This window comes from Mustelus asterias, chromosome 10 (genome assembly GCF_964213995.1).
Source record: "Mustelus asterias chromosome 10, sMusAst1.hap1.1, whole genome shotgun sequence".
Lineage (NCBI taxonomy): Eukaryota > Metazoa > Chordata > Chondrichthyes > Carcharhiniformes > Triakidae > Mustelus > Mustelus asterias.
In genome coordinates, this window is record NC_135810.1 from 72,493,335 (window position 1) to 72,517,683 (window position 24,349).

The following is a 24,349-nucleotide window of genomic DNA, read 5'->3' on the forward strand; positions in this document are numbered from 1 at the left end:
TTTTGAAGTGTAGATGAATTGCAAATTGAATCTCATGACTCTCCCAACGGGAATCGCATCACCCGCTGGGGTCAATGTTTAGAAATGTTTTGGGAGAATTCTGCCCAATGTCTTTTTTTGCCAATTAGCTTAAATCCTTGTCCTCATGATACTGATCCTTTTAGAACAGTTCTGCTACTTTTATCAGAATGATTTCCTTTTCACAGGTATATCTAACAATTGTGCCATACACTCATCTATTTACCACCTGCATTTCCTTCCACCATCTTTTAAAAACCAATATAAAGTAGTTTATTATCTCTGCCATGCCTCATCTTCCCTCCTTCATCTCTGAGCAGTCTTATCCACTCAACTTACTAATTTTTTTATCTTCATTGAATTCATGACATGGTGATGACACAAAACTTGGAAGTATTGTAAACCGTGAAAAGGACAGTGTAGAACTTCAAAACAACATAGAAAAGTTGGTGGAGTGGGCAGATAGATGGCAGATGCAGCTCAATAGGAGAAAAGTGAGGAAGAACAATATAAAATAAGGGGTAAAATTCTCAAAAGGGGTGCAGGAGCAGAGGGGCCTGGGTGTATATGTGCAAAGATCATTGAAGGTGGATGGACAGGTGCAGAGCAGGTGAAGCATATAGTATTGTGGGCTTCATTAATAGGGGCATAGCATACAAGGACAATGAGGTTATGCTGAACTTGTACAAGACACTAGTTGGACCTCAACTGGAATATTGTGCACAATTCTGGGCTCCACACTATAGGAAGGATGTGAACACATAAGAGAGGGTGCAGAAGAGGTTTACAAGAATGGTTCCAGGGATGAGAAACTTCAGTTAGGACGATAGATTGGAGATGTTGGGACTGTTCTCCTTGGAGAGAAGAAGACTAAAAGGAGATTTGATGCAAGTGCTCAGAATCATGAGGGAGCTGACAGGGTAGACAGGGAGAAACTGTTCCCGTTCGTAAAAGAATCTAGAACAAGAGGGCACAAATTTAAAGTGATTTGCAAAAAAAGCAATTATGATGTGAGAGAGAACTTTTTCACAGAGGGCCCGATTTTACCATCAAGTTGCACCCATTTTCGGGTGCGAAAATTTGGTAAAGTTGGGCGTGAGACGAGTAGTGCGATCCGCGCCTACCTCTACACACGTTCCCCCTTTACCAATGGCCGCCATCGGGACCGCGCCCAAAACGGGCGCGACATTAATTTAAATGTATTTGCATGCATTTAAATTGACTTAATGGGCTACATGCCCAAACTTACCAGCACTTCCCCCTTTATCACTGCGTTTGCCCGTCCGGATTCGGCGCAAAGCAGACATGGTCCGCAAAGGTTGGGCGGCACGGTAGCACAGTGAGGGGCGGCACGGTAGCACAGTGAGGGACGGCACGGTAGCACAGTGGTTAGCACTGCTGCTTCACAGCTCCAGGGACCTGGGTTCGATTCCTGGCTTCGGCCACTGTCTGTACGGAGTTTGCACATTCTCTGCGTGGGTTTCCTCCGGGTGCTCCGGTTTCCTCCCACAGTCCAAAGATGTGCAGGTTAGGTTGATTGGCCATGCTAAAAAAAATTGCCCCTTAGTGTCCTGGGATGCGTGGAATAGCGGGTAAAATATGTCGGGATATGGGGGCAGGGCCTGGGTGGGATTGTGGTCGGTGCAGACTCGATGGGCCGAATGGCCTCTTTCTGTACTGTAGGGTTTCTATGAAAGGTCCGTTTCAGGTGCTCCAACTTCTGAGGAGGTAAGTTCAGAGCTTCCGGCGGCTCTCTGACTGAGATCGGTGGTGGGGGGGAGGGGAAGAGAAAGAGGGTGGCGGGTCAGATGGCTCTCTGGTGGGGGGGAAGGAAGGCGTGCCAGATGGCTCTCTGGTGGGGGGAGGGAGCTGTGTCAGATGGCTCTCTGATGGTGGGAGGGAGGCAGGTCAGATGGCTCTCTGGTGGGGAGGGAGGTGGGTCAGATGGCTCTCTGGTGGGGAGGGGGGCGGGAGGGGCAGGGGGGTCCGCTGCCACTCAGCGTGCGATCGGTGGGGGGGCAGGAGGGTCCTCTGCCACTCTACCTGTCATCAGTGGGGGGGGGGAAGGGGACAGTGGGCCGCGATCTGTCTGGGTAGTGGGGGAAAATGAGGTCAGTTATGTTGTGGGGGTGGGGCAATGTCTGTGGGGGCCAGGGTTAGATATAATCCAGCCCAGGCGCGATGTGGCAAGGGAGCATTTTTCTCCTGTGGTGTTTTGGGTGTGTTAAGCCCCGCCCACAGGCTTCTGCAGTGTGATTCGGAATCGCTGCTATTTTTTCAGGCAGAGTGTGTATGGGGGGCCTGAGAATGGGTCTAAAAGTCAGAGCTGAAACACTCCCAGTTTCAAGTCCGCCCAGCACTTAGAATTAAAATGGTAAAATAGGGCCCAGAGCGTTTGGGCCTGGAATGCACAGCCTGGAAGTGTGGTGGAGGCAGGTAAATCGAGGCGTTCAAGGGCATCGGATGATTATTTGAATAGAAACAGTGTTCAGGGATACAGGGAAAAGGCATTAAGTCATGATACACGTTCGGAGAGCCAGTGCAGACATGATGGGCCAAATGGCCGCCTCCTGCACCGTAACAATTCCTCGACTCTGTGAAGTGATAACTATTTGCTTTCCGAGTGTCTGCTGTTTGTTGGAATGTTAACCCTTACCCTGTTTTTCTCCGTTATCTTTTAAAATATTTTTTATCTTCTCCAATTCTGTTTTTTCCCTCATTACCTTAAAGCCACTTTTGTGCTCTTTCCCTGCCTCTAATGGCTTATAGCAATGATAATGGCAATGCTATCAGCATTCATCTTTATTAAGTGTTAACTCCGAGAACAATTTCCAGCAGCGACACCTACACAGCTATTTGCAGCAATCCAGCAGGAGTTGTTGGATTCATCCTGCTCCTCCATAAGTTCCATTACATCAGTAGCTTGTCAATAAACTCAATGTTGAACTAATTTAAGGACATGAATTTGTGTACTTCTCCATAGATACTTTCTAATTATGCTAGAAAAAGTTAGAACTTTTCCATTCAAGTGTGTGATTTTTTTAATGGAGTAATAAGTCATAATTATTGCCAAACAACTTCACTGATGCTGAAAATTAACACTTTACAAATCTTGAGTGCCATGTCTTCAGATTTTAATTATTGCTGGAGATTATTTTACTTTTTCGTTCTCTTTTATGTCACACTCTTCAATCCATCTTTCTTTCCCCCTCTTTATTTTGTTTTCTGTACTTGATTTTAGAGTGAATGAAATGTTCTAATTTCCTGGTTTAGCCTTTGTGGATGCAAACTTAGATTCAGTACCACCCATTTGGGCACTACAGCTGCTGTTCAAGGACTAAAATGGAATCTGATGCCTGCACAAATCATATCGTTTTGATGAGGGTCTTAGCCGGTGTGCAGGTAACCCTCCCTCCATGGAATTATACAGAGCAGGTAAATCATAGATCAGTCAGTGTACAATGCTGATTCAATTCCAACTGTGCCGTTTTTGCCTTAATTGCCCACAAAGTGGTGATGAGCTACCATCTTGTTGCCTGGCTGCCTGCCAGTTCATATGGTGCAGGTACACCCACAATGCTTTTTTAAAAAACTCTTTCCTGGGAGTCCTCCAGACTCTATTTTAAAGATATTGGACAGATTTTGAAGGGTCAGGAGGTAAGTTACTGATTACAGAACTCCCAATCTCTTACCTGCTCTTGTAGCCACAATATTCATATCGCTGGTCCAATGATGTTTCTGATCCACGTTAAATGCAGGATTTTAATGGTGGTTATTTCAACAGTGGTAATGTTATTGAACATCCAGAAGAGAAAGCTAAATTCTCTCCCGGTGATGGGCATTGCCTGGCACTTGTGTGGCATGAATATTACTTGTCATATATCAACCCAAACCTGAATGTTGTCAAAGCATACAAGCACGGGCCGCTTCAATCGCTGAAGAATTGTGAATTTTAGTGAACACTGTGCAATCATCATTGAATATCCCTGCTTTTGATGTTTCATGAAGCTGAAAATGGTCATCTAAGGAACTCAAACAGCAATGTCTCTGCATTCAGATGATTGACCTCCAATGGCCACACCATCTTCCTGTGTGCTACATGTGATTCCAACCAGCGGATTGTGAAACCCCTGATTCTCATTGATTTCAATTTTGCTAGGGCTCCTTCATTCCACATGGTGAAATACTATCTTGATATCATGGAAAGTCACTCCACTTCCTATCTGGACTTCAGCTCCTTTGTTCATGTTTAGATGAATGTTGCAATGAGATCAGGAGCCCAGTTGCCAGGGTGGAACCCAAACTGAGTGTTGGTGAGCAGGTTATTGTTGAGTAAGTGCCATTTGGGTAGCACTATCAATGTCAACTTCTGACAAATTGCTGATAATTGAGATGAGGCAGCAATTTGCTGGGTTAGATTTGTCCTGATTTTGTGGACAGGGCATACCTGCCACTTTTACATATTGTCAGGTAGATGCCAGTGTTGTAGCTCTACTCGAACAACTTGGCTAGGAGTATGACTAGATCTGGAGCACAAGTTTTTAGTGTAACTGCTGGGATGATATCTGCTGATGCTTTTGGCCACTTTATTGCTGGCTGCTTACACGAATCATTATAATGAGCAGATAGCAGAAAATTTAGGTTGATGCTGCATGGTGATCCTTCCACCCATTTTTGAGGCAGGGATGAGCGCTACCCAGTTTGGACCCTTTCGTCTCTGAGGATTCTTCAATCTGGTTGAAGAGACGCACTATTTTAATCCTGCTCACACAGGCCCCAAATCCCCTATAGAGGGGATTGAATTTTAAACACCTGCTAGGGATATCTTGCTGCTCAAAAGCCCATGAAAAATTTGTGGAGAGCTGTAAACATAACAAACAACATACAGTGCTGACTACATCATCCAGACTAATATTATTCCTCATTATTTAACTAAGCATTCTACTCCTATTTTACTGGATGAGTTAGCGTTGCTGTGCATTGAGTCCATCACCCTGATTGGCTTAGTCATATCCGCAGGATGGAAGTCAGTTGCATGCCCAAGAACTTTCTGTACAAGGAGTTAGCCAAAGTCAGATGACAGTAGGACACCCAACGCCCTGCTACACTGATGCGTAAAAGCATGAAATGAAGGCCCTAGGCATCAATTACTGCATGTGGAGTCACTAGCTGACGACAGAAGAAAATGGTGACTCCTCCAATGGGCTGGCATGCACCACCATGATGACCAGTAGCAATAGCAGCTTGGCAACAGATCCCAATGCTGAAAATAATAATCCACAATGACACTGGGTAGTTCTATGTGTGGCAGAATCTTTCTCTCTCAAGGATTGGCCACTTCAGCCATCAACAAAAGTGCGCCATAGGAAGGCACCTGATCTGAAATGTATTTGTTGGCTGCATGTCCATCGTCTTTCACAGATGGATAAATGCTAGAACTGAACTAATTATGCTAGCCTCCAATCTCAAACCTAAACTTTTCACACACCTTGCCATGTTCAGTTAAATCCTCTCTCACTGTTCTATTGGTCCTCTCCTCTAAGATGTTGGAGTCCTTTCAGTTCAGGTGGAAGACCATTCCTTTTCTATCATCTTCCCATGTTCCCAAACTGATCCAATGTCCCAAGAATGCAAACCTTCCCAGCAGCCCTGAAAAAAGTTGAAGTTCCTAATGTATTTTTCCTTAACCTGTCACTCAGACGGCAATAGAAGCAAACTGAAATTTACCACCTTTTGAGGTCCTGTTTTTCAATTCAATTTAATCTCTGCCAAACCCCAAACATACTTCTATCTGTTTCCAATATAGATCGTGTGTTTTCGTTTTGCTCTCCTTCCCTTCTCAGAAATTTCATCAACATTTTTGTGCTATGTTGCACTCTAGCATAGGATCATCTGCTGTAAAAATTCAATCTTCAACAGTTATTGCAAATGTGCGGCCCTAGGTACTCCTCTGGCCACATTTTCACTCTACTCATATATCATGAGGGTCTTGTACAATGCCATCTCTCTCTGACTAAATGCCTAATTTAGAAATATAAAGAATGTTAATCTAAACTCCAAATAGCATCCAACTCTCTTCATTGCAAATATTAAAAAAATTGTGTTCCACTGCATATCAAGGTTAGCCTCCCTTTGAGGTAAAACCACACTCTCCTGACCTTTCTCACACTTAAGGCTTCTCATAAAACCACCAAGCCCATATGCATGCCTTCAAGAAAATTTCAAATTATGATTCCCATTAAACATCATAATTCATTCTCTCCATTCCCACAGTAATAGATTACATTTTTACGCTTCAAATATCAATGAAAGTCATGATGACATGGTGGGGGTGGCGGGGGGGGGGAAGCTTATTTGATGGCCACAGATAGTAAAGAGATGTTAGAGGGTCAATCACCATGACTCATTCTCATGCAACTTCTAATGACCTTTCATTTATTCTTGGGATGTGGACATCAGTGACAAGGCCAGCATTTATTGTCCATCCCTAGTTGCCCTGAGAATGCGATGGTGCCTCTTCTTCTTGAATTACTGCAACCCTTGTGCTACTGAGCTCACAATTTTAAGAAGCAAATTCCAGAATATTAACCATTGAAGGAATGGTGAGATGGTCAGTTGGTGTGTGACTAATGATTTGCTTTGTCGGACGGGCGCGGATCGACTGGGGCGGTCGGAAGGGTGTGGGTCGGCCGGGCCAGTCGGACGGGTGCGTAATAGTAATTTATTATTACTCAGTAAATCAGTCAGGCTACACATTTTTTTCTTCATGTCATGACGGTATACAACCTTTTACTGCCTGTGCTTCTGAGGGAGTTTGCACTCCAAACACTCAGAGGGGAAGGAAAAAAGAACAAGTTGAATTATTTTTCTTTATTCTTTCATGGGATGTGGGCATCACGGGCAGGACCAGCACTTGATGCTTCTTTAACAAGCTGACCCTCCCCCCTGCATGCAGACAGGTAAACATTTCACCATCAATATGGTCTCCAAGAAAATGGTCTGGGGTGGAATGATGTTGGCAAACCAGCACATCAGCTGGCAGTGTGAAATTACACACCTACCCATCTCTACTCCCACCCCCATATCAGAGGGGCAAATCTTCTGCTTAATTGAAAGTTGACAGGTGGACGTCTTTATTATCCTGTGAATTAAAAATTGAGAATGGGAATTTCCCAAGTTTCAAGCAGGAAACCCACGCAGACACGAGGAGAATGTGCAAACTCACTGTCTGTGTGGAGTTTGCACATTCTCCTCGTGTCTGCGTGGGTTTCCTCCGGGTGCTCCGGTTTCCTCCCACAGTCCAAAGATGTGCGGGGTAGGTTGATTGGCCAGGTTAAAAATTGTCCCTGAGATGCGTAGGTTAGAGGGATTAGCGGGTAACTATGTGGGGGTAGGGCCTGGGTGGGATTGTGGTCGGTGCAGACTCGATGGGCCGAATGGCCTCCTTCTGCACTGTAGGGATTCTATGATTCTATGATTCTATGATTCTAATTTATGAATCAGTGTTCTGCTTGCATTCAATACAAAGGGAATGGCTGAGTATTTTGTAACTCTGGAATTCTAAATAGTGGGGATTGTTGTATACTCCGAAGAGAACAATAACTTTTAATAAGAGATTCAAACTTTCATTTACTGGCTGAAAGAAAGACCTGTCAATATTCATGTTTTACAAACTTTTGCTGTGACAAAGGACTAAAAACACTATTGACTAAACACTATTTTGTTTTTGTGGGCAACTTAAACTTTAACTACAGTAAAGGACATTCCCTTTTTATCCTTACCATGCATTACAGTCCACAGTTGCTTCCAGCTTCCATTGGGTTCGTGTATCCATGTTTCACTGTGTAATAACTTTGAGTGACTGCCTCCAGGCGTTTTGCTCATTTTTTGGAGAAAGCCTGTTCTGATCATTCTTCTTTCCTCGGGCCATGCAAGGATAAATCTCCCAGAATCCTTAGATGCCTGCTGGATGTGTCTCTTTGATTAGAGACCGTCTCCCTTTTACATCTGGCTATGGTAGCTCATGAAGCAAGCAGCTTCTTCTTTCCTCTGACCACACAAAGATCTGGACTGTCTTGCTGTGTTATTCATTGATTTGTAGGGAAGCCTGAAAGGTGTTCTCAAAAATGGCTTCCTCTGTCCTCTTCAAGTTTCTGCATTCATTTCTATGTCATCTGAAAATTTGTGGCTGGTTTTGTAATAAAGAAAGGACAATCCAGGTCAATGTTTATGCCTGTTGTTCAGGACTCACCCACAAGTGGAAACAGTTTCTCCATGTCCAGCCTATGAATTTTAAGATCTTTATCAAATTTCCTCCTGGTCTGCTCTTTTCCAGAAAATAGAATCCCAACCTGTTGAATCTCTCTCAATAGTTGCACCTTGTCAATTCGGGCAACATCCATGTAAATATTTTCTGCACTTTCTCCAATGTTTCAATATTCCTTTTATAGCAAGGAGGTCTGCACAAATGTGGTCCAACCAATGTTCTATATACATTTAACATCACCGTTGTGGTTTTATATCCTCTTCAACTCTTCAAGTTGGCAAAATTCTTTATAACCGTATCAATCTGCAGTGCTCCTTTGGTGATTTCTGTATATGCCTAAACTAATATCATCTGCTTGAAAATGCCCATGTGTGTCAATGTTATATAAAGAATCAGTGGTGCTCAGTGCCTGAGAAAAAAAGACAATGCCTGCTATCGTGTATATCATACTCTCAGGACATTCTTGATCATTTAATAACCAGAGCTTTACTTTTGAAATATTGCCATAAATTTTATAGTAGGCAAATATGAATGCACACAGTAAATGAGATAAATGACCAGTTAATCTGTTTGAAGTATGATGTTTGCCAAGACAATAGGAGGGTTCCCTCACTTATTTTCAAATAGTGTCAAGGAATATTTACATGATCAGACAGACCTAGGCCAGATAAAGTAAGGAGAGTTTTAATCCCTTTCGTCCCTCTACTGCCACCACAACTGTGATGAGTAATTCAAGGCAAAACAGGGATCAAAGACTGTTTTCCTCTGAGCCACAAGGTGACTTTAGAAGACATCTTTCTACTAACATAATCAATCATGTGTTGGAGTGAAGCTACACACCAAGATGATTTTCTGAGGGTAACAACGTTTGGTAATAAAACATTGTGGATTCACATGAATGCTGAGCAGCTGGAGTTGAGTTTAAGCCAAGTATGGTAAAGGCTCAGAAAGTTTTGATCAAAGAAATATCAATTGACTGTAGGAGCCAATTTTCACTTGAGGAAAACGCTGTAAACTTTGAAAATTCTTTGGTGTTGATATTAACTTTTATTCAGGGCTTTTTTGCATAGATGTGACCAGGATATAATAGCGATCCTCCATCATTCCTCCGTTTTCAAATCTTGTATTAAATGGCAGTGCCTTGCTTTATTTTATAACATGGTCTTTGAAAATGTTTCTTAAATTCTCCATCTTTTCCACTGCAATTGTTCAGCCTGAACTCCATAATTGAATTCACTACTTGTGCTAAACTGGAGAACATAATGTTCGCTGGTGAGAGTTAAAGACTTATTGTAGCATCGGCGTAATCAGTAAGATGAAGCATTAAACTCATTGCTGTTTGTTTCTATTTGTATCATCCAGGAGTGCCAGTTTTTCCCAGCCATTACAGTTGCCTGGTCCTGCAAAAAGAAATGGAGACACATCCTCACAGAAGTTACCACAAGCTAATTCACATTGTGTCAATGGGGTCATTGGGCAAATCCATGACTTGCATGTTTTACCAAAACCAGAAAAGCAACACATGGAACAAAGGGACACCACAGCTTATGATTTGCCTAGGAGTCTGGGATATGATGGTGTGGTCAAATTTGGCTCACCTGGGTTAGATAATGATGAGGAAGAGGTGTACACGTTTAACACTCCCAATAGTACTCTTTGTAGGCGACTTAGTGAGATTTCGACTGACTCCTATGATGCTCCGTCAACACCTATGTCCAGTTACAATATTCCAAGGACATTCACCTTTGACAGAAACCACAACCCGCTATCCACAGGCTCTGGTGATTCAGCAGCTGCACCTCCTCCACGACCACCAAAGCCTGCACAGATAGATCCAAAGCCAGAATGGGGCAGCCCCAAGCAATGTACTCGCAACAGCAAAGGAAAACAAGCATCGGCTGCAGCAACAATCCCCAGAAGAAACACACTCCCAGCAGTTGATAACAACAGACTTCACAGAGGTAATAGTTTAAAATCACAGGTGATGTATTTAAAAGTATTTTAAAGTTCTTTGAAGGAACCATGTGCTGTGGATAAAGGGGGACTGGTGGATGTACTGTTCTTAGATTTCCAGAAGGCATTTAATAAGTTGCCACATCAAAAGTTATTGCATAGAATAAAAGCTCAGTGTAGGAGGTAACATATGGATATGAATTAAGGATTGGCTAGCTAACAGGAAACAGTTGGCATAAATGGGTCATTTATGGTTGGCAGGATGTGACCAGTGGTGCGCCGCGGGGATCAGTGCTGGGACCTCAACTTTTTATAATTTATATAAATGACTTGGATGAAGGGTCTGGATTTCAGTAAGGCATTTGACAAAGGCCCACATGGCAGGTTGGTTAAGAAGGTTAAGGCTCATGGGATACAAGGAGAAGTGGCTAGATGGGTAGAGAACTGGCTTGGCCATAGGAGACAGAGGGTAGCGGTCGAAGGGCCTTTTTCCAGCTGGAGGTCTGTGACCAGTGGTGTTCCGCAGGGCTCTGTACTGGGACCTCTGCTATTTGCGATACATATAAATGATTTGGAAGAAGGTGTAACTGGTGTTATCAGCAAGTTTGCGGATGACACAAAGATGGCTGGACTTGCGGATAGCGATGAGCATTGTCGGGCAATACAGCAGGATATAGATAGGCTGGAAAATTGGGCAGAGAGGTGGCAGATGGAATTTAATCCAGATAAATGCGAAGTGATGCATTTTGGAAGAAATAATGTAGGGAGGAGTTATACAACAAAAAGGCAGAGCCATCAAGAGTATAGAAACACAGAGGGACCTAGGCGTGCAAGTCCACAAATCCTTGAAGGTGGCAACACAGGTGGAGAAGGTGGTGAAGAAGGCATATGGTATGCTTGCCTTTATAGGACGGGGTATAGAGTATAAAAGCTGGAGTCTGATGATGCAGCTGTATAGAACGCTGGTTAGGCCACATTTGGAGTACTGTGTCCAGTTCTGGTCGCCGCACTACCAGAAGGACGTGGAGGCGTTAGAGAGAGTGCAAAGAAGGTTTACCAGGATGTTGCCTGGTATGGAGGGTCTTAGCTATGAGGAGAGATTGGGTAAACTGGGGTTGTTCTCCCTGGAAAGACGGAGAATGAGGGGAGATCTAATAGAGGTGTACAAGATTATGAAGGGAATAGATAGGGTGAACAGTGGGAAGCTTTTTCCCAGATCAGAAGTGACGATCACGAGGGGTCACAGGCTCAAGGTGAGAGGGGCAAAGTATAACTCAGATATTAGAGGGATGTTTTTTACACAGAGGCTGGTGGGGGCCTGGAATGCGCTGCCAAGTAGGGCGGTGGAGGCAGACACGCTGACATCGTTTAAGACTTACCTGGATAGTCACATGAGCAGCCTGGGAATGGAGGGATACAAACGATTGGTCTAGTTGGACCAAGGAGCAGCACAGGCTTGGAGGGCCGAAGGGCCTGTTTCCTGTGCTGTACTGTTCTTTGTTCTTTTGTTCTTTGTCTGAAGCTATGGTTGCTAAATTTGCTGACGATACATAGATAGGTAGGAAAGTAAATTGTGAATACAATGCAAGGAGGTTACACAGGAACATACGTAATGTGAATAGGCAAAAAATCTCGCAAATGGGGTATAATAAGAGCAAAAGTGAAATTGTCCATTTTGGCAGGAAGCATAAAAAAGCTTATCCAAATGGTGAGAAATGCAGAACTCTGAGGTGCATACGAAGCTGGATGTCCAAGTGTATGAATCTCAAAAGGCCAGTAAGTAGATGCTGCAAGTAATTAGGAAAACAAATAGAATGTTATTGTTTGTTGTGAGAGGAATTGATTTCAAAAGTAGGAATGTTATCCTTCAGTTGTACAGGGCATTGATGAGACCGCATCTGGAGAATTGTGTGCTGTATTGGTCTCCTTATTTTAGGAAAGATGTAAGTGTATTAGAAGCAGCTCAGAGAAGGTTTACCAGACTAATATCGGAATGAGTGGGTTGTCTTATGAGAAAAGGTTGGAGAGTTAAATTTGTATCAAGAGCTTAGAAAATTAAGAGAAAAGTTAGTCAAAGCATTTAAGATCCTGAGGTTTTGACAGGATGGATGTGGAGAGGATGTTTCTTCTTATTGGAGAATCTAGAAATCACTGTTTAAAAATAACATTTAAGACAGAGATGAGGAGAAATGTTTTCGGTGAGGGTTGTGCGTCTCTAGAACTCTCTTCCTCAAAAGACAGTAGAAGCAGAGCCTCTGACTTTTTAAGGCAGAGCTAGATAGATTTATGATTAATGGGGGGGATGGTGAAAGGTTATCAGATGTAGGCAGGAATGTGGGGTTGAAGTTACAATCAGATCAGTCATGATATTGAATGGCTGAACAGTCTCGAGGGATTGAGTAGTGTACTCCTACCCCTAATTCATATGTTTGTAAATACTCCAAGTAGCCAGGTAGCTCCTGACTGGCATCTCCTGGACTGAGGTTCTATATCTACACTGTTTCACAGTGACATCCCTGGAGTAGCCCACAAATCTACCACATCCCACCTTGACTTTAAAATGAACAAAAAGCAAAAGTTTTAAACACTGGAAATCGAGGAAATGCTGGAAACACTCAGCAGATTAGGAACATAAGAACTAAGAGCAGGAGTATACCATCTGGCCCCTTGAGCCTGCATCTAGAGAGAATGCAATTTAGGTAAAAATCTTTGTCGTAACATTGTTTTATGAGTGTTTCAGCATTTTCTGTCTTTGACTTAACAATGGATTATATAAGTGCTGCAGAGATTAGACTGAAGTCTACAGTATCAATAGTTTTTCACATTCCAGAGTTCAAAGTCCAGCTGTTCAGCTACATTGGGTAGACAGCAGTGTGATGATGATATGACACTATCCACTCTTGTAAACAAACAGTAATATAACGGCTGTTATCATGCTCCAGTGCACAGAAATACAGAATGCAAAGATTCTGGTTTAAGATCAAATCACTAAGTTCCTGACCTCTGCTTTACATCTTTGGGAAATTACCATGTAAGGTCAGTGCCTTCCTGAGGCATATATCTCTGTCACGTCACTCACATCACTGTGGGTGACCAGGTTAGAGTGGCATTGGTTGTAACTTGCAAGCAGGTTATTGCATTGCCTTCATGGTCCCAGCAGGAACATAGTCTGGAAAAACCTGCAAGGAAGAAAAACAGAGCAACAAAGAAAATGGGCTGCCATTTACACTGTACTGATACCAGTGCCAAACCAATTTGAAAGTCAGCACTAGAGAGACAGGTATTATACAATAACATTGGAAATGTCCTGAGTGGAGTAATCTCTCAGTTCTGCAACAGAAACAGGCAATCAGCAGAAACCCTAGATAGACTGTTTTATCAAGCTCCCTGCAGACGTTTGATTCAATTGCAGATCAGCAGGACCCCTGAGGAAAGTCCCGGTGTATGGCATCATTTTGGCATCATTTTTCATTTGTGTCAGGATTTATTTGTGACTCAATTAGCAAGCAAAAATAGAGCTGTACAAATGCCTTGCTATTTAATTACATACTTTATATAACTTATTTCTTGTGATTTAATGTCAAAAATCCTGTTTCAAGTTTGAATGTATGTTTTACAATGTGATAGTAATCTGGGTCTCACCTGTCTGCAGAAAATATCAGAAATTTAGGTTTGCACTGCTCAGCATTTTGCTACCTATGGTTGGACTTGACTTTCCAGTGTGCACTTGATTTTTCCAATTTGTGCTGTTGGTGATTGTGGGTTCTTGCCAGGACATCAGAACATTCAACCTTAGATGGATCTTTATAAAGAAAAGCTGAATTATCGTGTTCAAAGGAATAATAACACAATCTTATTTCTCTGGTAATTTAGTCATGTGTAAACTCTCTTCCAACCAGCTTCTTCATGTGAAACATATGATTATCCGTGTCATGCTGCAAAAAACGAAGGCCACTCCATGGAATCTGTTAATGATGGATTCAGCTCTTACTTGGTAAGACACATAAAGAAATAGCATTTTTACAATTGAATGGCTCATTATATTAATAATAATACACTGGTATCTTGAATCTCTCTGTATCTTTGGCAAACTTTGTATTACCTTGTTATGATCCCCACAGTGACTGATGATGTTTTAAAAGAAACTCAAACTTCCAATTAATAACTGAAAAGGATGACACAATAAGAGTTCGTGTTTTAAGGTGTTTACTGTAACAAATTATTAAAATTACTATTAACTGAACACTATCTTGGTACGCAACTTATACCTTAAACGATAGAATAGTATGTTCATCTGATAAACTTCTATCACATTGCACTCTCCATGGAATTACAGTCCTTATAGCAAACAGTCCACAGTTGCTCCTAGCTTTCAATAGATTCATGTTTCCCCCATTTCGCTGAGTAGTAACTTCAAGTGACCGCCTCCAGGTATCTCACTTAATTTTCAGAGAGTTTCTTAAATCGATGATTCTTCCCCTCTGGTCATGCCAGGACAAATCTGGAATATTCTGATGGCTCTTTGATTAGAGACTGTATCCTGCCTGCAGTTGGCTGTGGTAGGTGACAAAACCAAGCAGATTCTTATCTCTACTGACCAAATAAAACTGCTGTCTGTCCGTGATATTCATTGACGTGCAAGGAAATTTGTAACCTGATCTCAAAAATGACGACTTCTGCTGATTATCTATTTTTGACTCCAATGGTCTTTCATCTTAGAAGTTAATGAAGTTGCAGCACAGCCATTTATAACCTGATCATTTTAATACTTTTCTGGGGCTTTGGGAGATTCAGAGTCTATCCATTGTGAACTAAGAGATTGCTGCCATCATCTCCAACCATGAACACCTAACATAGTTGATCAGTAATAAAATTGGGCCTACCCTTTGATCTTTTACCATCCCAGCCCTGTTTTCAAGCAGACTTCGGAACAGGTCACACAACCCTCTCCATTTTACATTAAGTTAAAGACAGGGTTCAAAAACATAACAATCAAGTAGGATGTTACAATTGAGGATGATGTTTTTGTATTCTGCTGTAATTTCCTTGATCCACAAACAAAGTTTAGTAAATTGCACTTCCATCATTTTTCCAACTTGATCGAGCCCATTGATACAGCTCGTCCTGATATAAACCTGCCTGTGTGTTATATAAGAAACGAGAAATGCTAAACAATCAAAACTGCAATATGTGCCAACACCTTTTTTGAAGCAACGTTGTATTATTTTTTCTAATAGAAATAGTGAACTATTCAAGATAAATGAACAAATTAATTTGTCAAATTAGCAAACAATTAAATGTCGTTTGAGTTTGCTATACTTTTATATAGCAATATCAGCAAGCTTGCTGTCTTTCACCTCCTCAGTTTCTTCTCAATCTTTCTGCTTCCTGATATTATCTGGTCAAGTCATGTCTGTAAGGGGCGGCACAGTGGTTTAGCACTGCTGCTTAACAGCGCCAGGGACCCGGTTTCAATTCCTGACTTGGGTCACTGTCTGTTTGGAGTTTGCACATTCTGCATGGGTTTCCTCTGGGTACTCCAGTTTCCTCCCACAATCCAAAGATGTGCGGGTTAGATGGATTGGCCATGCTAAATTGCCCTTTAGTGTCGAGGGACTAGCAAGGGTAAATGTGTGGGGTTATAGGGATAGGGCCTGGGTGGGATTGTAGTCGGTGCAGACTCAATGGGCCGAATGGCCGCCTTCTGTACTGTAGGATTCTATGATTCTCTCCAACCCTCGTTACCATATCCCATTTTTTTCTGCTGCTTACGTCGAAGTTCCACTCAATATTTGTTCCTTGTCCATCTATGTGCTACTGTTCTTTACATTCAATGTAACATTAATTAATGGATTCAGTGCCACTTGTTATTGCTTTATGATAAAATTAATTAAATCGTTCAATTAGGTGGACATTCCCTCCCCAGTGTTTGAAACTTGCTGTTGCTACATCTGCCAGTCACTTGGGTGATGTTGCAAAAGTACAATTCCTGGTTACATGAGATGCAGTGAACAGGAGGGCATGATTCTTGACTCAAGAAAAGGAAGATGGAAAGAGCTACATTAGGTGGGTTAAAGGATTCAAGGGATATGGAATAGGGCAAGATATGGAGTTGAAGTAGAAGATCAGCCATGATAGTTGTGAATGAAAGAGCGGATTGAAAGGCCTAGTCCAGCCCCAATTTCATTGTGTTAGGAAATGACCCTCGAGCAGCAAATAATAAGTAAAATACTGGAACTCTTTAACTATTATTGGATTCTGCAATTCGTATTAGTTATTAACATCAATGTTCAACACCACTGCCAAGAAATTATTTTCATTTATCTAGCACCATTAACAGAGAAAAATGTTTCTTGCCATTTCACGAGGGTGCAAATAAGCATCAAGATAAGATCAGATGGGGTAACCAAAGGCTTTATCAAAGAAATAATTTTAAGGAGGGACAGAACAAGGAGAGAGAATTGGAGAGGCGCAAAGATTAACGAAGTTGATGAGTGTGTGGAGTCTCAGTGTTTGAAAGCAGAGCAAGAAATAGTGGAGGGAAGTGTATGAGGAATACTCAAGACATTGAAGTCAGATGTATGCGTGAGTTTGGGGAGGAGGTTGTAAGGCTGGAGAAGATGAAAAAGATATATGCCGAAAACCTCCAACCTCGTCCACAGCTGAGATTCTCCAGTGCCGCAGCAGTGAATGGAATTTTGGCTGGACAGCAAATTCTCCATTCTCACTTGCAGTGGGCCAGCCCCGGATGAGATCAGAGAATCTCACCCGTAGAGGTGCAAGACTATACAGGAATCTAAGCACAAGGATGACTTTAAATTTGAGGTACTGAAAATCTAGTAATCAATGAATGTCACTCAGGATAGGAATAATGGACATAAGGGACTTGGTGTGTTTTGGATATGGGTGACACAGGTTTGGATGAGCTTACGGTGAGTGAAGAATGGGAGGCCAACATTCTTCCTAAAATATGCTGCCCAGCACTGGACACCATAGTGCAGCTGAGGCCGAACCAACTGTTTAACATAATGTCTTTGCTTTTTTTCTGCCTCTATTTATAAAGCTGAAGATCTCTTGTGCTTTTTAAATAACCTTCTCAAATTGTCCTGCCACCTTCAAAGATTTGTGTACACAAACCACTAGCTCCACCCTCCTTACATCATGTATTGTTTTTGAAGTAGTCAGCTTTTTGGGTGTTAACATAGATGAATCATATTTAAATATTTTGAGCATATGTAGGAACATCAGAAAGTTTGCTTATCTATTGCCACTTTGCACCTACAATTTATCAACCTGTCAATTTTGTGATATCTCTTTTAAACCAAGGCAATTTTGATGTTATAAGAAATTAAAGATTGATTATTTTCATCCACTAGTTTTCCAAAGGGAGAAGTCTAAACATCAAAGATATATAGGACACATTCAAAATTTTTTAGTTCTGGTTTGAGGAAAAATTGAAAATAAATTATGTTTTCACAGAGAACAAAATGCAGAACATCTCGTTCAGAAAGCGTGGAATCCGAAGACAATTATGTGCCAATGAACCCAGGTTCTTTGTCTTCATTTGTTAAGACCACTGTAGTGAGCAGTCAAGACGTCTACATGCCCATGAGTCCTGGTCCGCACCACTTTGACTTCCCTGGATTCTCCTCTGCTACATTCCCCACCCGGAAAGGAAGCACAGCCTCTCTCTGCCATAAACCCAGCTTCACTGGAGATTTGCTGCCACCTCCAGTGAACCGTAATCTCAAACCAGACAGAAAATGTGAGTTTTGTCAGTTTCACTTACATTTATCTGGAAAGTATATGGCTTTTGCAACAGGTGTACAAATACATTATTTCAACACGTGCTGTTATAGTTACATTAAAAACTGCTAGAAATATGCGGCACGTCTGGCAGCATCTGTGGAGAAAGAAACAGAGTTAACATTCCAGGTAGTGGCCTTTTGTCAGAACACATGATGAAAGGTCTGATTATTTATTTAGAGAATGCAAATCCCCAAAGCTAAGCTACAAGCCACCTCATTTACTGAGGTTAAGATAGTCTGCCACTCAGGGCCTGATTTTACCAAAACTTCGCACCCATTTTCGGGTGCGAAATCGCGGTAAAGTTGGGCGTCGGGCCTTTAACACGGTGCACACCCAATTCCTAGCAGAGTGCGGCTTTACCAACACCCGATTCGGGCACGGGCCCGGCCCGTGCCCAGATCGGGCGCCCAACTCTACCACCAAATCCCACTTTACCACCGTGCGGCCCAATCCACGTCCGCGTTTTTAACGACCTGGTAAATAAAAGTCGGAAGCCGGCGCTTCCTCAGTGAGGGTTGGCAAGGAGGTAGGCGCGTTGCGTTCGGAGGCTCCCCGGTACTTACGTGTGTCTTGAGTCGCGGCCATTCTGCTGTCCTGGGTCCGTGGCGTCTCTGCGAGTGTGTGGCGGGGGAGGGGGGGCTATTGCTGTGCATAAACTCCGATGTCCGTGTGGCAGCACGGACTTCGGGTCCTGCAGTGCAGCTGGATCCTAGCACTGCAGCTCACTTCAGGCTGAAGTTGTGCACGCAGTGCAGATAGCACTGCTGCAACCTACCAATGTTACCAGGGGCTGTGACTATGTGCAGCATGTGGCTGGCGGGGCTGGGGGGACTGGGGGGGCTGTGACTGTGTGCTGCATGTGGCTGGGGGGACTGGGGGGCATGGGGGGTCTGTAACTGGATTGTTGATGCTCAAATGTTCAGAGCCCTGTGGTGAACTTGGGCAGAATTGTCCCCGTGGTGGAACTTGGTTGGAAATAAGATTCAAGGAGATTACTACATCTGGGAAACCAACCATAGTGAAAAGAAGTTTGTATTGGCAACTCTTCTCTCACATTCCATGGCAGATGTGCCCCTACTTATGAATGTGATTTGCATGGGCAACATTGGGTGCAGCGACTCTGCCTCTGGAGCAGCCTTGGATCCTTTGTCACCTTGTTTTCATCTGAACATTGCACAGAATTAGAGGAATCCCCTTTGGAAGATAATGTCAAAGTTATAATTGCAGGGACTAAAAACCTGACAGTCAAAAATCTGGGATAATATTTCAAAATGTATATCCCCCCCCCATCCATGTTCTGGAATATTATGATGTGGAGATGCCGGCGTTGGACTGGGGTAAGCACAGTAAGAAGTCTCACAACACCAGGTTAAAGTCCAACAGGTTTATTTGGTAGCAAATACCATAAGCTTTCGGAGCGCTGCCCCTTCGTCACTCCATCTCCATCTGACGAAGGGGCAGCGCTCCGAAAGCTTATGGTATTTGCTACCAAATAAACCTGTTGGACTTTAACCTGGTGTTGTGAGACTACTTATGGAATATTATCCCAGATTTGTGACTGTCAGGTTTTTAGTCCCTGCGATTATAACTTTGACATTATCTTCCAAAGGTGATTCCTCTAATTCTGTGCAATGTTCAGATGAAAACAAGATGACAAAGGATCCGAGGCTGCTCCAGAGGCAGAGTAGCTGCACTCAAAGTTGCCCATGCAAGTCACATTCATAAGTAGGGGCACATCTGCCATGGCATGTGAGAGAAGAGTTGCCAATACAAGCTTCTTTTCAGTATGGTTGGTTTCCCAGATGTAGTAACCTCCTTGAATTTTATTTCCAACCAAGTTCCACCACGGGGACAATTCTTCCAGGTTCACCACAGGACTCTGAACATTTGAGCATCAACAAATCAGTTACAGATCACAAATGTATTATACAGGTCACTACTTGCCCACTAGGACACTGTAGTTTAATTACCTTTCCCATAGATAATTAGGCAACACAAAGAGGATGCTACATTATTTGCAGTTTGCAAGATTCTCCCAAATCCATCTGTCCCGCTCTCTCCCCCCCCCCCCCCCCCCCCCCCCCCGGCTCTCTCTGCTGTTTTGTATTTCGCGCCCTGGCGCGCTGCTTCGGATTTTTTTCGAACTGCGCATGCGCAGTTCACAACTCAGATTGTTCCGCCAGCGCCAAGCACCGCCGACAGCGCGCATCGGGCCGGAGCCGGCAAAACGCGTATGAAGGCACTGCAAAGAGGTTTCCAGGCTCCGATCCGTATTACGCCCGGATCCCACCCTTAGGCTCCGATTGATAAAATCGGGCCCTCAGTCTGTATATAGAGGGGACGCTCATTGGTAATGTGCAACATTCTTGTGACTTTCCACATGTGCACAAGGTGTTTGTGTACTGAGGCAGAGTTTGGCTGCTCAGGGGCCCTGGCCTGCCCTGAACCCATTTAGCAAGGACCACTCTCGCTGAGGCAGCTCAAAGCCTGACATTTCAACAGATGGGGTTTGTCACAGTTAACTTGTTAGTGACTTCCTGTGTTTTCCATTCCTTGGTCCAAAGGGTGCCTGCCATTAGATCTTGCTCAGGAAGGATGCCGAGATGGTAGGTGGGCAATGGGTTGATTTCTGATGAAAGGCCTCGACCTGAAATATTAACTCGGTTTCTCTCTCCGCAGATGCTGCCAGAACTGCTGAGTATTTCACATTTCCAGCATCTGGAGTGCTTTGCTTTTGGATTTGTGCTGGTATCAGGTTCAAAACAAATCATAAACCATTATTCTAACTTGTACAGTTATTGATCTGGATACAATACAGATTTGTTGCGAGTGACAGAAGATTACTTTAAAAAGAAAATGGTTATCAGGAAATGGCTGTCATTGGCAATGTTCCAATTTACTGCTCACATTTTGTTGCCTGAAACAGTGATGACATTCTTAAACAGCTCAGTTATGGTGGTGCTGATGTAGCCGCAAACGTGTCATAACGTTAAATAATCAATTGTAGGACTTTGACTTGGCGTGATATTCCCTTAACACACCAAGTCCTCACTTAAAGTTGCAGCTGTGTTCCTCAAATACATGACTTTGAAATGGCTTTATGTGAATCACATTTTCCCATTAAAACCAATGTAAAGTTGTAGTTGGATTCTGTAGGACCTTCCCCATCAGGCAAAGAAAAGCATCAAAACGTTATACCCTATAAGTTGAAATACTTTACATTGCTAAATGAAATAACTATTCAAATAAATTAGAAATATGGTAACTACATACTAACAGTACCTCCTGCTCACCGCTGATCCTGCTTCCTGAACATTCTGCTCGCCACACATCCCATTCTCTGATCCCCCTGGTTACTATTGTCCCTTCCTCTTGATGACCATCCAACCTTTGGCCTCTCCCATTCCCTGATTCTCTGACTTGCGGCCTCTCCCGCTCCCTGACTCCCCCTCTCATCAATCCTTGCTCTCGCCATGCCTTCCAGTCCCTGATTCGTCTACCCACCGCTTTCCCTCCTGAATCTGTGCTCCCACTCAAGATCCAGATTCAATTTTAAGTCAGAATTCTGGGTTTATGAAAATGCGAGTTCTGATGGTGCAGAAGTGCCCAGCCTGAGTTATAATACCGTGTTTATTTTAAAAATGCCGCTTCTCTCTTCTGAATCCTTGCTGCAGGTGAGGGGTCAGAGATGAGTGGCGAAAGGCAGTAGCAGCAGCTTCAAGGGTCATTTAAAAAACTGCAAATCATTTAAGAACTGTGCCTGTGGTATGGGTGCCACCATACTGGTAAAAGTAGTCTTGAAGCTATCTCAGAAAACTGCCCAAGAGAAACATCAGGCTCCTTATATGTAAACTGAGGCAACCTAACACTATTTTTAGGGTCTTTGCAGAAATAAGTTTTGGCTGAGCATAAAAAGAATGTGGAGTCCGCTCCAGCCAATTCTTCAATTCTGATCAGTGGTGCCTCATCAGAAATTGTCACCAAAAGAAAAGTTTGGTCATTTTTAAATTGCAAATTATCCCATGGAGCCAAGAGAAATGGGGGTATTTCCCCAACTGCACAATCTTCACATGATTTGGACATCCAACATCCTCACCTTGCCACTCTAATCCCCATCTGGGAATTTACCACTTGGCCACTGCAGCTTCTCCAGCTCCCTGTGAGTGGGCGCATAGCAAACACTGGCAGCTCGTGCAGGAAACAGAAATCAGGCCACAGCATTAACTTTGGGTAAACCTTGGGTCTCCCCAGCCCTCATTCAGTCCACCACCGATTATAGCCCAGATAATGGACCCGAGATTGTAATAATTTCAACATTTTCTGCAGGACATTTCATTTAGAAAGAAAGTTAGCCATTTTGAAACTTTGATTAAGTACGTTACACTCAGCAGTTGTATAATTGTGGTTTATATTTCAGCCAAAGCAGGACCTGTGGAAATAAGAAACCACACATTCATTGATGAGCTTCCCTTCAAGTCCCCCATTACCAGATCCTGGTCCAGACCCGTGTAAGTGTCTTCGTTTTAAAAAAAATCCATTAGCAATAACTTACAAAACAAACTCCTAGGAAGTGAAATTGGCCTTGGTTAGCCGCACAAAATGGGCTTGTCGTGAAAACAGCAGCTGTGGAGCCATTTTGAAAAGAAATTAAGAGGTACTCACTCACCTTTTTATAAAAAAACAGCCATGGATAGAAAATTAAAACTATCCAATCAGTTTAGGTTAAGTCCACTGGGCAGTGCCAAGGGGCAGGGCCAGAGATGGGCAGGGCATATGGGGGTGGGGGGGGGGGCGGGGGGGGGAGGAGGGATGCACTGGGATTGGTGGGAGAGGGAGGGAGGAGGGCGATCGAAACTGGTCATCAGGGGTGAGGGGGTGTCGAGGCTGGCCATCAGGGGAGGGCGGGGGGGTTGGGGCTGGTCATCAGGGGAGGGGAGCAGATCGGGCTGGCCCAGGGAGGCTCTGATAGGCCAGAGATCACGGGGCTGTCAGGAAGCCAGCAATCGGGAGGGGGAGGCGAGCGATCAGGGTGGGGGTTTGGAACAAACAGGAGGATGGCGATGGGGTGGCCACTGCGCGTGCGCCGATCTCCTGACTGACAGATCAGCACATGTGCAGTGGCCCACTGAGCACTATGCTGCCAGTTTCCTGGGCAGAAAGAGGCGCCCCGCCCCCCCACCCTCCCACCACCACTTTACAGTGTGAATCTCTCCAAGGAATTCTGTGATGCACATAGTGCTGGAGATTCGTTCAGGTAAGTACGCCCAGAAAATGGGCAGGAAATTCTCCCATTTTCCCGCCGATTGAGCACTTCATTTTTTGGGGAGAATCCTGGCCACAATGTTTATATCAGAGCAGAGTTGAAAGAACTCGACCAGAATTAAAACCAAGCAAAATAGCAGCCATAAAGGTGCTCAAAGAAGTCATTGCTCTAATTGACTCTTTTTGAAGAATCAATAAGTAGCCCTGGAGAAACACGAGGAGCTAAAAACAAAGATGCTGAATACTACTTCAGCAAGCACAGCATTGGAGCTATCAGTAGCAACAAAACAATGCAGTGAAGCAGAGCATGAGTTGGCAAGAGGTCAAAAGGGAAATAAACAGTTGAAAGAACAGCTGATTGTTCTTCAAGAACAAACGCAGAAGGAGTTTGCAACTTTCAGCAGCATAAAAAAACGTAGACTGTCACGAACAGCAGGATGGAAGAACAGTGGAAGAAACCTGAGGAGACTCTGAATTATAAGAAAACTCATGACAAAGCAACTGAGCTTCACAAGGAAAAGGAAACCCTGTTGAAGGATCTTCACATGTTACAAGGATCCCTCGGGTCAAAGTTTGTTCCTCTGGAAAATTACAAAGAGAAGCACAATGAATTTAATTTTACTCTGGAAACTGAAAAACCAGTTGGCAGAGAAGACTCAGCAATGTGATATATTCCAGGAGAAGCCAAGAGGTACAAGATAGAGACTGAATGTGTTGCCGGGCAAGGTGGTGGAGGCGGACACACTGGGAACGTTTAAGACTTATCTAGACAGCTATATCTAGACCCGCCTCAGGGGGTCGGAGAGGAATTTCCCAGATTTTTTTTCCCCATATTGGCCCTGGGGTTTTCACTCTGGGTTTTCGCCACTCCCTGGAGATCACATGGTCTGGAATGGGGGGGTGGGGGTGAGTTAATAGGTTGTGATGAACAAAGCATCGTAGCTGTGAGGGACAGCTCGGTGGATAGGATATTGGTATGTAGATAGGCTGGAAAATTGGGCGGGGATCCTGGATTCAGGATTCAATCCTGGACCGGGGAGC

General features: G+C 43.5%; 1 protein-coding gene across 1 annotated transcript in view; it reads left to right on the forward strand.

Annotated features, from left to right (window-relative positions):
- Nucleotides 1-24,349, forward strand: part of gab2 (GRB2-associated binding protein 2) — a 324,841-nt gene that overhangs the window by 292,955 nt on the left and 7,537 nt on the right. Inside the window, exons 4-7 of the mRNA XM_078221897.1 lie at nt 9,647-10,245; nt 14,137-14,231; nt 17,717-18,002; nt 22,464-22,554. Of these exons, the coding sequence (XP_078078023.1) occupies nt 9,647-10,245; nt 14,137-14,231; nt 17,717-18,002; nt 22,464-22,554 (1,071 nt within the window). The remainder of the gene's footprint in view (nt 1-9,646; nt 10,246-14,136; nt 14,232-17,716; nt 18,003-22,463; nt 22,555-24,349) is intronic.